Genomic DNA, 13,192 nt, shown 5'->3' on the forward strand with positions numbered 1-13,192 from the left:
GCGGGGCTCTGCTGTCGTCCCTGGGGGTCCGTGGTGCGGGGGCGTCTGCGCGCCCCGGGCCTTTGGGACTCAGAGACACACACGGTCTCCCACCTGCCACCCCTGCCCCCACGTTGACCTCTGGGCCGCTCTGGGACCTGGTGGGAATGGTCTCCCTCTCGTGGTTTCAGGAACAGCGTGCCCACCCAAGGGCAGGCCTTCCCGGAGGTGTCCCGGGCTGGTGTTCCGTCCAGGACTGACACTCCTCCGGACAGCCCAGGGGGCTGCGGGCCAAGCTCTCTCCTTAGCCGCTGGCCGCACGTCAAAGCACTCCACGCGCGGTCCAGGACTCCGAGGCGGCCCTGGTGGAGGGGGCTGGTGGAGGGGGCTGGCGGAGGGTCGGTCTCTCTCGGACAGACCCGCCTGAGAACGTGCTTGCGCATCCCTCAGGCCTCGGCCACGAAGGCCTGGCCTGCTGGCAGGTTGACTGCTTTGTCCAAGAGCCTATGAAACTCAGCCTCTGAACAGAAGCGTGTTTTGAGGCTGACCACGCAGTGCGGGGAGACGTGGGGGTCAACATGGGTGAGGTCTGCTGGTCGGGGCTCAGCCACGAACGTGGGGGAACTTCGACCCGGCAGGCGGCCACCTGAGCTGGCAGGTAGCAGGCTGTGGGTGTGTGGCGTCTCCTGAGAGACGTTGGTTACCTCGGCCCCAGGAGAAGACCCCCCCACACAGAGGTCACACGGGGGCGGGGTTCTCTCTGCGAGGAAACGCGAATGAAAGGCAACAAAAGCACCAGAGCCGGGGGCGAGGGTGCAGAGAGCCGGCGCCGGTTTTACTGGTTGGTGCTGGCCGTTCTCGGCCTTACTCCTCGCGGCTCACAGAACTTAGAATTATATATGCAGGTCATGTGGAGTCCTCTCCTTGGGTATTTCATTAGCGTTATCCCTTTCGTACAAATGCACATTCCTTTACATTTGCTACAGTAGAGTTTTTAAATCTCCCTGAAGACGACGACTCCCCAAGCACCGCCCCCGCGATCCACGCTGGTGCGCACCTGGCCTTCATTTCCCGGTCTTCCGTGGGTCTCGCTCACCTGCCCCACCTGCGGCAGGCGGGCGCGCACCCCTTCTCCCTGACAAAGCCTCGGCCACGCCGTCTCCTCCCCCCGACCGAAGGCTCGGCCGGAGCAGGGGGCTGACCCCGGTCAGCAGAATGGGAGTAGGAACGGCTCCTGCCTTCTGAGCAGTTTTAAGAACCTCCCCACCATCCTTCCCCATCTCTCCTTCCCCTGCTGCGAGGCCAGCTGGGACCCAGACGGGGGCTGCTGCGTGAGCCCAGGGCCCTGCTCGCCCCGCGTGGACACTACCCGTGAGTAAGAATGACCCTTGCACGCCGGAAGTCGCGGCGTGACTGATGCTGAGCAGCGGTCCGCTGTGGCCGCATGACTTAGCCCCAGATGGCTGCTCACGAGGTGCAGCTGGGTGTTTGTGAACTTGATGTTCTCCAAACAACACCAGGACCTCTCCAGTCCCATGGTCTCCAGCCTCCGTTTATTCGGATGTTTAGAAACTGTGGAATGGATACTGAATTTTATCAGCTGTCTCTTGAGCATCTCGGGCAACCATAATATGGCGTACTTCCCTGCAATCTATCCATTTGGTGACTTGGATTATTCAATTTTTATTCTTTTAAAGATTTTATTATTTTTAGAGAGAGGGAAAAGGAGGGCGAAAGAGGGCGAGAAGCATTGGTGTTTGGTGTCTGAGAGCTACACTGATTGGTTGCCAATCACATGTCCTCAACTGGAGACCTGGCCCACAGCCCGGCATGTGCCCTGACTGGGAATTGAACCAGTGACCCTGTGGCTTGCAGGCTGGCGCTCAATCCACTGAGCCACACCAGCCAGGGAGGATTATTAGCTTTCCGAATATTGAACCACCCTTGCATTGCTGAGGTTCGCGTGGACTGGATTTCACACGCTCACATGCTGTGTGCATTTGCGTTTTACCTTTTTGCTTAATGGGCCTGGACAGTAGCTTACCTTGTGTTTCAATTTTCCCAAAGAAGCCATCCCTAGTTTTTTATTAGTTTTACTTTTCCCAATTCATTTCTACTTTTTATTTCTACCAGTTCATTCCTTCTCTTTCTGCCTAGGTTTATTTTCGTTGTTGTCCCTTTGTAACTTTTCAGGGTGGATATTTAGTTCCTTTTCATCCTTTTTGCTTACGGATGTGTGAAGTTCAGGGTTTCTCCTCCCCCTGGGTACCATGTCGGCCGCGTGCCCACGGAGAGCGCGCTAAGCCCCCCCCCCATGGAACACTCCCCTGTGGGCATCTCCTGGACACCAGCGTCTGGGCGCATCCCAGACCCCCGAGCAAGGTCTCCAGGGGCAGGATAGTCCTCGTGAGGCCCCCCCCCCCCCAGCGAGTTCTCATCATTCAGGGAGCGTGGGAGATGCAGACACAGACGGTTTCGTTTGCCATTTTCTCGATATAATTTGCAACTCACCTTTGATTTGTCACATTCCCAGGGCAGAGGACTGGTCTTCTGCTTTTAGTGCATTATAACCTTGAGAATTCATCCGTAGTATTTGGAATTTGAATGTATTTCATGGCTTAATATACAAAATTATAAATACATATACATATATTTCTAGAGACCTTTGAAAGAAATATTCTGTGTGTTTGAAGCATTTCATCTGACACATATCAATTTGATCTACTACGTTATTAACTGTGTTTGAGGTCTTCTATATGCTTATTTTTTGCCTACTTGTATTTTCATGTGTGGAGCAAAGTAACAATATAAAGGCCTTGTTACCTCTTATAAATGTATTTTTCTTTGTATTTGCTTCAGTTTATTACGAAGTTAGATGCTATTTTTTAAAATTGTAAATAGATGTGTATTATGCTTAGATTTTCATTCCGGATAAGTCTCTTGTAAATGTTTCTATTTCTGCTTGCTGGCTTTTTGAATTGCTCTCTTCCGTAAATAAGACAAGTATTACAAACTCTATTCTGATAGGTTTTGCGTTCACTTTGTTCAAAAGGAGTGTCAGGTTGCCCTGCCCCGCCCCCCAACCTGCCAGCCCCGCCCCTGCCTCACCTTGCCCCGCCCCTTCCCCCACTCCACCCCACCCCGCCTCACCTTGCCCCGCCCCCGCCCCACCCCACCCCAAGGTGTGTCTGTGGAAAAGCTTCTCATCCTGTCACCGGACTGGGTCATGTGGACCGCAGCTTGGTCCCCCGCCCCGAGCTCACCTTGCTCCGCGGTCCCATGTCCAGTTCCAAACCTTCCTTCCGTCTCCATCCGGGCATGAGAACACAGACATGCCCCCCTCCAGGAGCCTCCCCCTGCCCCGTGCGGGAGCGCTCCCAGTAAGGAACAGGACGCATGTTTATATTGACCTGTATAGCATTTATTGGATATAATAGTCGTAACAATGGCTTTTTCTACAGAAAGAGCAGGTTGCGTCATCCGGAGAAGTGTGCACAAAAGCGATGGCCCATAGCATACAGAGGCAGGCGACACAGCGGGAGCGAACGCCAGCAGGACCCGGGAGGGAGGGGGCGCTGCGCGGTCCACAGGCCGGCAGGACGGCAGCCCCCTGCGCTGTGCCGAATTGCCCGCAGCTGGGTTTTGCCAGGCACACCCACCCCCTCGGGCTCCCCCACCCCCCACCCTGGCTCCCAGAGGGACCCCACGGAAGGAGGTGAAAGAGCCCGTGAGCTCCGCCCGGCCTGTCCTGCCTGGGACACTCAGCGGGGTTTCTGTTTCCTGATTGGACACATTTGCTCCCATCGCTCTCCCCCTGGAGTGCCTGCCTGCAGGCCGGGAACGTGGGCGTGGTCCCGCCTCCCTGGGAACCTGAAATGACCCCGTTGTACCTGCTGTTTCTTTTGTCTGACCTACAGTGTGCTGTCCTGACGGCTAAACATGTGTTTTATGGAAGGGGCGCCCACGGCGGGGGGGCACAGGACTTGGGTTCGCAGATGACGGGGAGGGTCGAGGGCGTCACGGAGTGTCCAGCCCGGCAGATGGAGTCCCACGGAGAACCTGAACGGTGAGTCAACCCCTCCGGCCGCCACTGTCCTGGCTGCGCATTGTGTCGGCTTTACCTGCGGTGCTTCTCCTAGTTCCCCTCACAGGACGGGGCTCTCAGTGTCCGGGCTACACGCCGCCACTGCCGTCCCCGAGTAAAGGGGAGGTCGTCCTTACGAAAGGCAGGGGACGGCTCGTTCACCTGCAGGTGAGTGGCGTCCGGGAGCCCCTCACCGTGCAGACGGGATTCTCAGCCTCACGGGACGTGCCTAGTGTGTGCTCTGTGTCACTGTCAGGTTTATAAGCAGAAGCCGAGGGGGGCTGCAGAGGGGGAGTCTTTGGGCAGAGGTCGCCGTAGGGGCTGGGCCTGGGGGTGGGACTCTCCGGGGTGCAAGGCCGGCAGGGTGGCTGCTGGGGTAGCTCTGAGCTGCAGCCGAGAAGGCTGGGCCCTAGGCACCTGGTGGGTGGCTGGTGGGGGCAGCCGCCGCCCCAGTGGTCACTGCTTTGGCCTGAAGTGGCCACAGAGGAACGCAGGGGCCGTTGGGAGCTGGAGAGACACGAGCCCTGGGCTTGGTCTGAGGGGGGAGCTTGTGTCTGGGAGACAAATGGATGCCACTCAGGGTGTGTCACACCTGGGCCCAGGTGTGTTGAGGGACTTGCCCGTGAGTCCCAGGGAGGAACCAGCAGCCGAGGGCCGGCCTCCGTGGCGGAGGGAAGGGGAAAAGGCGGTCCCTGCCACGCCCCCACCAGCCAGGTGCAGTGTGTGAAAGCCGCAGCCTGAGAGTCGCACCTGGGTGTCGGCGTTGGCACCGGGAGCCGCTGGGGCGGGTTAGTGTGATGTGTATCTGGGTCACCTGTGTTGGCAGTGAGGAAGGGTTTTCTAAGTCAAGTCAGCCCCAGGCTCCTGGTCCCAGACCACCCAGGGGAGCCCCCCGCCCCGTAGCCAAAGCATTTGAGGACACGAGCCTCACGGGGCGGGGCTGCAGAGCGAGAAGCTGCGGGACAAAGCGCGCCCAGCGGCCCCAGCATCCCAGCCTCTCAGGTCTCCTTGGCTCAGGACACAGCAGGTGAGAGGCGGCAGGGGTGCGCGGGCACGCCACCTGGCCAGCCCCGGGCTGGCCTGCACCGTGGGGGCCACAGCTCCCAGGGACTCTCTGTCCCCGGCCGGGGCGTTTGCCATTCTTCCCGGGGCAGCGCCGCTGCGTGGTGCTGATCTGCCGGAGAACAATGGCCGCTGCTTTTAGCCTGAGAATACCTCGTCAAGCTAAGGAGGCGTGAAAACATCCCCTCCGAGGCCAGTGAGGAGTGGTTGCTCTCATGTCATTTAACTTGTGGCCCGTGTGGTTTCTGTGATGTCACCCCACATGTGTGAGCTGGAAACATTCACAGTGGGCAGTGTGGCGGGCCTCCGTGTGCACATTTCTCGACAATGGAAAATGTTAGACATTGTTTCTCTTGGTTGCTACACATCTGACTCCATGTGTCGGGAAAACAAACTGTTACAAAACCACTGAGGAGATAAATCTGGGAACAGCACACCAGGAAGGCTAGCCCCGTCCTCACCAGGAAAGTGGGGGCACGTAACCTCGGCTACCGTGAGTTGGGGGGAGTGGAGCGGAGACCCTCAGGGCCCACCGTGGGTCCCCGCACATCAGCTTGCTCGGTGGTGGCCGTGGAAACGCAAATCAACTCCATCACACACGTCTATACACCTTCAAACAATGGGGAAAACAGGCTGCCGTTGAAAGATGAGTATTGGTTTTCGTTTCCATCGTCTAGGAGGATATAAAAAGAGGGAGGCATACCGCCCCCACCCCCAAAACCTGGCTACTGTTCCCTTTCCTAAGTTAGAGGAAAAGAGGAGTTATTGCTAAGTCTGCCCAGTCCATACGTACTGCATCTGGGAGGCACTGTCCCTTTAACAGTGGCACCTGTGCACGGGAGGGGGCTGTGGGGGTTAGATACGTTCTCACCCAGGGATACATTGCGTGGCTCTAGAAAGGCCATCAGGACTGCAGTGACGAGCAAGTGCCACCAGCTGCGCCCCTGCAGTGGCCGGTGGGTGACGACGAGACGTGGGGGTCACAGCATTAACCGTGTCGGCTGTCAGGCCGTCCCCGGTTCCCTGAGGCAGCGTGGGAACCGGAGCTGAGGACCGACATGCGGGGTTCCCGGCCTCCGCCTCCCAGCGGGAGGAGGGGCTCCGAGGCCGCGGCCAAGGCTGTGGGCGTCCGCAAAGCCCCGCAGGATGCACCGTGAAAATTCTGTAAACTTTTCGACAGTGTGTTTTGGCCTTAATACGATCAGCAAATGTGACGGCAGTCCCAGTAATTCTGTCCAGACGCCTCGGCCGTCCTGTTCTCCAACACGGATTTGCATTTTTTAAGAAGTCAATAATTGCATAATAAACAGACGCCACGAGAGCCGGCATGGGGCCTCGCCGGTTTCCCGGGTGTGTGTGTGTGTGTGTGTGTGTGTGTGAACCGTGGACTCCCTACCCACGATCGTGGACATGGCGTTGCCTAGAGGCGGCGGGGAGCGGGAGAGAGTGATACGCAGGCCTGTTTTCAGGAAGGCAAACCGGGATTCTCGGCACCTTTTGCCTTTCTGCGTCGAGGCAGAGAGGGGCCAGGGAAAAGGACCCTCATCGCACGGCAGAGCGGACGATGGGACCGCTGTCGGCTGCTGCCTTCCGTGGCGCAGCCCATGCGGGGACAGAGGCACAGTGGCGGTCTGCGTTGCCTGAGTACTTCCCACCTTCCCTGCCGCCAACTCGGGCGTCTCCAGGGCCTCCTCGTGGACGTGGCCCCCGAGCCGGGCGCCTGAAGAGCGAGTGGTTGTGGGGCTGCTGCCCCCACACTGCATTTCGTGGCTGTTGGGGATCGAGACATCAATCTCCTCGTCGCGTTCCGTGGCGCTCAGCGGGTAGGTGGCGAGTGTTTAACAGATTCAGGCTCTGTGCTCGAAACATCTTTTAGAAATCCTTGCAGCCAGGCTTGGAAACAGGGCGCCCCCCGCCCCCTGTCCCAAAGAGCTCACTGGAACTTACAGTTCTTCGGCCAACAGATGCTAACAAGCAGACGCAGGCGCAGCCGGCACCAGGGAGTGCGGCACTGCATTCGGTTGTCGTTTTTGCAAGCTGAGGGCTTCTGCCTAATTTCTAATAAGCTGAACCTTGCGACGAAGGGAGATTTTATCTACGGCAATGATTCACTAGGTCTGGGCACTGGGTCACATCTGCACGTAGTTACGGCCCCGTGGCGAGCCGCCTCTGTCTGTCTGAACAGAGTCCCTGGGCTTGGGGGGAGAGGACGAGGTGGTGGTTTGCTGAGCCCCCAACAGTGCGGGGGGGGGGGCGGGCGGGGGGGGGGGGGGGGGGCTGCAGGGCTTGCGGAGGGTCCTCGAGGAAACCCCGCCTTTCCCACCCGAATCAGGTGCTGAGGGCGCTCCCCCGAGGCGGGCCGCGGGCAGGAGGAGTTGCTGGTGTTTCTGTAAAGCAAACCTTGCAGCCTGCTGTCCAAAGAGGCTCATGGCCGGTGAGCTCAAGGTCAAGTCTCGGCCTGGCCTGGTGCTCCCGTCTCCGACCTGGTGAGGCCACACCTCCCAACTCCTCTCTGAGACCCAGCTTCTCTCCACAGCTTCCTGGTCAGAAGCCGGACCCTCCCCTGCCCTTCTGGACCTTTGAGGCGGAGTCCCCGGTGGGCCCGGCACGGCCTGGACCTGCAGCCCCCGGCCCCGGCCCCGGCCTCGGCCTGAGGGGGCAGGTTCCAGAAAAGCACTCGAGGTTCTGCCTGGGGTCTCCGGAGCTGCGTCTAGCCCCACGACCACAGCCCCGGCCAGTGGGGGGGCGGCTCGCCAACAAAGCCTCGATCCGAAGGCCACTTCCTGTCCGGAGTCCCGGCAAGCGTGACATTTCAAGTTCGCTCAGCTAGTATGAGCACGAGACGCCTTCCTTCCGAGGAAAACCCCGTGGTGGTGGACCGCCCGAGACGGCGCGCCGCGCTGAGATGGGCGAGCTGCATAAATTAATAATTTACAGGTACCTGAGCACGCTCACGGAGCACCACTGCGGTGGCAGGAGCTTGGAGTTCTTAAAGTAGCGGTGGTGTCGACATGAAAATTCTACAAGTTGGTACAAAAAAGGAACTCCGCCTGGAGTTGAAAGATAGTGCAAACTTCTGTCTTCACCATGGAAAGGTGTCGGCTGGCTTCTCACTTAGCGTAGGCGGGGTGGGCGGGCCTGGGCACCGGGTGTGGCCGTTTGGGAGCCGCTCTGCGTCAGGAGGAAAATGAAACCAGAGTCAGAGGCCTCGGACGGAAGCCGCTGGGTGGGCGCAGGCGTCCTGGGTGGGTGGTCTCTGCTTGCACTCGGACCTGAGTCTGGGACCGGACGCCAGCCCTTTGCTCTGGGGCCGGGGGCGTGGGGCCTGGGGCCTGCTCTGGGCCTCAGCAGGGCTGCAGACCCCCTAAGGGACCAGGCTTCCCAGCAGCTGGGGACTTCTGACCAGGAGAGGTGCCCTCCGGGAAGCTGCCCCTCCCGTCCACAAGTGGGCGCTAGAGGGGCAGGAGGGGAGTGAGCCCCAGGTGTCATTGAGCACCTCAAGGAGTTACTGATAGTTGGTATTTGGGGGCCACTTAATCTCCACAACCCCGAGTGGGTCTGCACTCACAGCCTATCTCGTTTTTACCGGCCCGAGTGTGCCTGTGGGGAGGGGAGCCGGGCACGTGGGACCCCCCGCCCCCCACAACCCCAGAGGGACCGGGCAGTGTCCTCCTCCTCCCAGGACAGGGCCACCCGGGCGAGCACTGGGTCAGCAGCGGAGAGGTGAGGTGGCCACCGCGGGAGGGCTGTCCCCGGGGCACACCCATGCAAAGTGGTTTTTCAGTCTGTAAAGGCCTAAGGAGAAGGTGGCGGTTCTTCTGAACGAGGAAGGGAACTTCCCAGCCCGTGTACGGACCGGACCGCAGTGAGAGCACCCGGAGGCTCTCTGCGACTGATGAGGCAGCGAGCCCTTTCCCGGGCCGGGCGTTGCCCCCCACAGCTGTGGTGAGGTCGCCGACAGGCACCCTCCCCCCTGCTGCAGAGAGACTGAAGGTCGAACCCAGGTACCCCCACCTTTGGCTGCCTGCAGGGGGGTGGCATGCAAGATGGGGGACGGTGTGACCCGCCTGTGTGCTGGGCGGATGGGGTGGGGGCCTGGCCCACGGCACCCTCCTCAGCACCCTCCTGCCCCCACGGGCACAGACCGGGCTACTGACACCCTGTGCCTGACCCGGGACGAGCTGGGCAGTGGCCTCCAGGCGGAGACAACAGGTGCAGGTGACCTTAGCGCACAGGTGACGGTAAAATGTGGTCAGGAGCGGAAGAGGGTGTGTTGTGCATGCGTGACATCTCGTTTTACACACAACTCGTATCACTGGACGTGTATATAACACAGTTTTCGGCGGAGGCTGGGCTCAACACCCGGCTTGCCCAGTTCCTGGGAATGGGCCCTTGAAAACCGGCGCAGGCTGGCTTCAGGGCCCCACCCGGTTCACCTCCCCCAGTAAGTCGGGGTGCAGGACGAGGCCTTCCCGTCCTCTGGGGGACAGTGGCGGGGGCGAGCATGGCTGCAGAGGGTCTGTACGGTGGTCCCTCTGCCCGTTGTCCCGAGAAGCTCCCACGTGTACCGGGTCTTGGCCTGCCGCGTGGCTTCGCCAGCCTGACTCCCCGTCACCAGCCCCCTGCTTTCACTGCCCCTCCAACCCCACTGCACTGCTCAGGCCCGGGGGGCAGGGGACAGCACCTGCCAAGGACTGTGATTGTTCTGGAAGTATGGGATTGCCCTCACAATACTGCATCCCTCGGTGGCCCATCTCAGCAGCCGCTGCCACTGTCTACTTCTCCTGGACACGCTGGGGCCATCGCTAAGGGTGATGTGGTCGCATCTGGGATCACAGGCTTGCAGCGGCCCCCATGTGTGGGGGTGCAGGAAGCCCGGCCCAGACCACCGCCCCCCGTCCTGCCATGATCTGAAAGACCCAGCTCCATGCAGCGGCCCCACACGGCCCGGGGGAGGAGGAGGAGGAGGGGCGTCTGTGTCTCACCGACCTGAGGGGGGCCAGGCAGAGCCCGGGCTCCGGCTGCCCCGGGGTCCTGGCAGAGGTGTGGCTGAGCCGGGCCCCCTTGCTCAGAGGGTCTGCAGGCAGCGGCTTCTGGGGAGGGTTCGGCTTCCAAGTTCCCTGCAACGAGCCACGAGATGGTACGTGAGCACCCGTCGCTGTGAACTGAGATAGGACACTGGCCTCTGAGGCCACGGGTGTCCCCTGAGAAGTGGGGGGTGGAGCACGGTAGGTAAGTGGTCGTGTGGCCTGGGTCCCCTTTTCTGGGTGCATTTCCTGAACACAATGTTCTCACCGCACAGGTGGTGGCCTCGGGGGTCTCCCCGCCAAGGTCTCTCCAGCACTCGAGCCACCCATTGCACCAGGTGGTCCCACGCACTCAGGGGCGGGGCTGCAGGGCCCTGCTGCCCCCAGGCCTGGGCGGACGGCTGAGGCTGGCGTTTCGGGGCCGGTGTCCCCAGGGGCTAGAAACCTGCCTGTGTCCCTGGGTGTCTTTCCAACTTGTAAAGGCCTACAACAAGGAGAAGGCGGTGACCATCTTTCTCAACTTCCCATTCACGTCTTCCAGTTTTCCAGAGTCACACGACGGAACCTGTTCACCTGTGGATGGATTGGCTGAAGAGGGTGGCCGCCACCCGTCTGGGTGAGGTCGGTGTGCCAGAGGTCGGTGCAGGCACCCGTGAAATACGCACAAGCCACACCGCCAAAATGCGCTCGAAGCGTCCGATCAAAGACTGACAGACTCGTCTGGAAAGTGGCGCCAAGAGGTGATGGCCAGGACCCCCAGGTTGAGGGACGGCGGTGGCTCTCCGAGGACGCTGACAGGGACATGGGACACGGGCCCAAGACCAGTGAGGGAGTCGGCAGGAGTCCAGTTGGGTTCTCGCCGGAGACCGACGCTTTGTTACCCCGAAGGTCCCCTCGCTGCCACTGAACCTCAACTTCTCCCTCTGTAAAATGGGAGGCCACAGGCCTCTCTCGTACGTAGCACCGTTACGCAGACTGGCTAGTTCCTAGGAAGCCCCCAGAACACAGATAACGATCACACCAGCCTTCCTTCTCGACACACATTTTAAAGCGCTTAATGGGAACAGGAGAAAACCAGCAGCAACAGTAGGACAGTGAAATGACAGGACACTCGTGTTCGTGGGACCCCCTCCCACCAACCCTGGCCACTCACACAGGGGGTTCCCCGGGGCCCGGCTGGGAACCCGGTGCTGGCAGTGTCCCGAAGGCCCAGACCGTCCCCAGGAGATGGCGCTAGAAGCCCCAGGGAGACAGGACGGCCCGCTGGGCGGCAATCTAGGGTAACTCTCGGTCCCTGGACGCAGCATCCCACGCTCCAGGAGCGCGCAGGCGCGTTTAAGACACGTGCGCCGATGAGTGCCCGGCAGGACTCATCCCACCAAAGCGACAGTTCCTCGGTGGCCGGAGCTCACGCGAAAGCACGCAGCAGGACAACCACCATTTAGCGTGTCTTTGTACAGAGAGGGAGGCAGCCACCCCGAAGCTTGTCAGCACGGCCGTGTGGGAAGCACTCCACGTCACAGCAGCCGGCAGATGGGGACAGGGAGGAGCCACGGGAGGGGGACAGACGGGAAGGGGCGTTTCTGCGGAGGCTCTCACTGAGGGAAACGGGAACCGGCTGCGGACTATGAACCTGGGCGCATCCCTCCGCGGGGACGCAAGCCCGCAGAGCGAGCCCCGTGGCGTGAGCCCTGACGGCGGGCTGGCTGCGGGGCGGCGCGCTCTGCATGCGGCTCGAGGCACAGGTGCGCCATCTCACTCCTCTAAGCTGCAGAGAGAGGACGGCGACAGCACCTTCCTCCCGGGGTTGACGCGAGGACGACGTGAGACGTTCCCTGTGGATACCGGCGCCCAAGCAAAACTCTCCGCGCAGGGCGGGGCACGCGGCGTCCGGCGTGGCGCACGGGTCCTGCACTGTTCCCGATGGAGTAATTTACCCTCTGAAGGCGCCGTGACCCTGCCAACCGGCTCCGAGTAATAAACTGCGGCAATAAACCAAGCCCCACTTCCCACGAGGGCAGGGGACCGCGAGCAAGATATTAGCGTGCAGTGTAAAAACGAATGTGTGCACCCGTAAAACTGAAAGACTCCGAGGGTTAAATAATTCATTACGGAACGACACTAGCTTTGCTGCTAAGTATGAGTAACCATCTAAAGATAAAGTCAGGTTTTTACTGCAATACTGGAGAAAAAGTGAGTCATGTATCACAATATACTTGGATTTATCACAGAAACTTAGGAGATAATTAGGTTGGCCATTCATTCTGGTTTGCCTGGGCTGTTCCCAATTTAAGTTTATGGCTCTGCTTAATTATTAATCCCACGCTCCCAGCTGTGTCCTGGCTGGGTGGGAGGGTAAATTACATGGTCACCATGGTGACGACAGGCCAAGCTTTTGAGACACCGATGGCAAGTTCTGACTTCACACCTGGGGGTCAGCAAAGGTACCCGTCCCCGCCCTCCTGCCGTGCCCAGGGCGCGGTTTTGACGGAACTGGACACCAGCTAATGCTCACGAGGCAGCCGGGATGGGGGACTTGCTTCCTAGCAGGACTCACAGGGACAAAATGGCCCAGGGGGGCAGTGGAGTCCGTGACAGCGGGTCCATCCGCACTGGTCAGCTGTCAGGCATGGTGACAGGGGGCCCAGGGAGCCCCTGGCCTCGGAGGAAGGGGCAGGACTCCCACACTCCCTCTCGGGGTTGGCTTCTCACGTGGGCCTTGAAACACCAACCCGGGGGGCTCCCAGGGGCCCGGCCCAGCCTGGCCACAGGGCGTCCCCTGCAGGGAGAGGGGACACGCCCCCAGCCAGGCCGCTCACACTCAGTAAGTATTCCCTTGTTTCATTTTAAACAAGAAAACGAGGAATCCGGACCCCCGCTCCTCCCCGTTTTCAGCCTCTCGGTGCCGGAGGGAAACCGGGGCGCCCTGTAGAGTTGCTCCGGTTCTCCACGACCGGCCCACGTTCTGGCGGCAAGCGCGCGTTGCCGGTTTTACAGAGGACTGAGGACAACGTTCCAGACACGGACACAGCCCTTCGCC

General features: G+C 60.4%; 1 protein-coding gene across 1 annotated transcript in view; it reads right to left on the reverse strand.

The window, feature by feature from the left end:
• Nucleotides 1-7,396: 7,396 nt before the first annotated feature.
• ADAM12 (ADAM metallopeptidase domain 12) overlaps nucleotides 7,397-13,192 on the reverse strand; it is a 230,999-nt gene continuing 225,203 nt past the window's right edge. Inside the window, exons 22-23 of the mRNA XM_036027533.1 lie at nucleotides 10,115-10,245; nucleotides 7,397-8,296 (exon numbers count right to left, since the gene is read on the reverse strand). Coding sequence (XP_035883426.1) covers nucleotides 8,236-8,296; nucleotides 10,115-10,245 — 192 coding nt within the window. The 3' untranslated portion in view covers nucleotides 7,397-8,235. The remainder of the gene's footprint in view (nucleotides 8,297-10,114; nucleotides 10,246-13,192) is intronic.

The sequence above is a fragment of the Phyllostomus discolor genome, chromosome 5 (genome assembly GCF_004126475.2).
Source record: "Phyllostomus discolor isolate MPI-MPIP mPhyDis1 chromosome 5, mPhyDis1.pri.v3, whole genome shotgun sequence".
In the NCBI taxonomy this organism is placed as follows: domain Eukaryota; kingdom Metazoa; phylum Chordata; class Mammalia; order Chiroptera; family Phyllostomidae; genus Phyllostomus; species Phyllostomus discolor.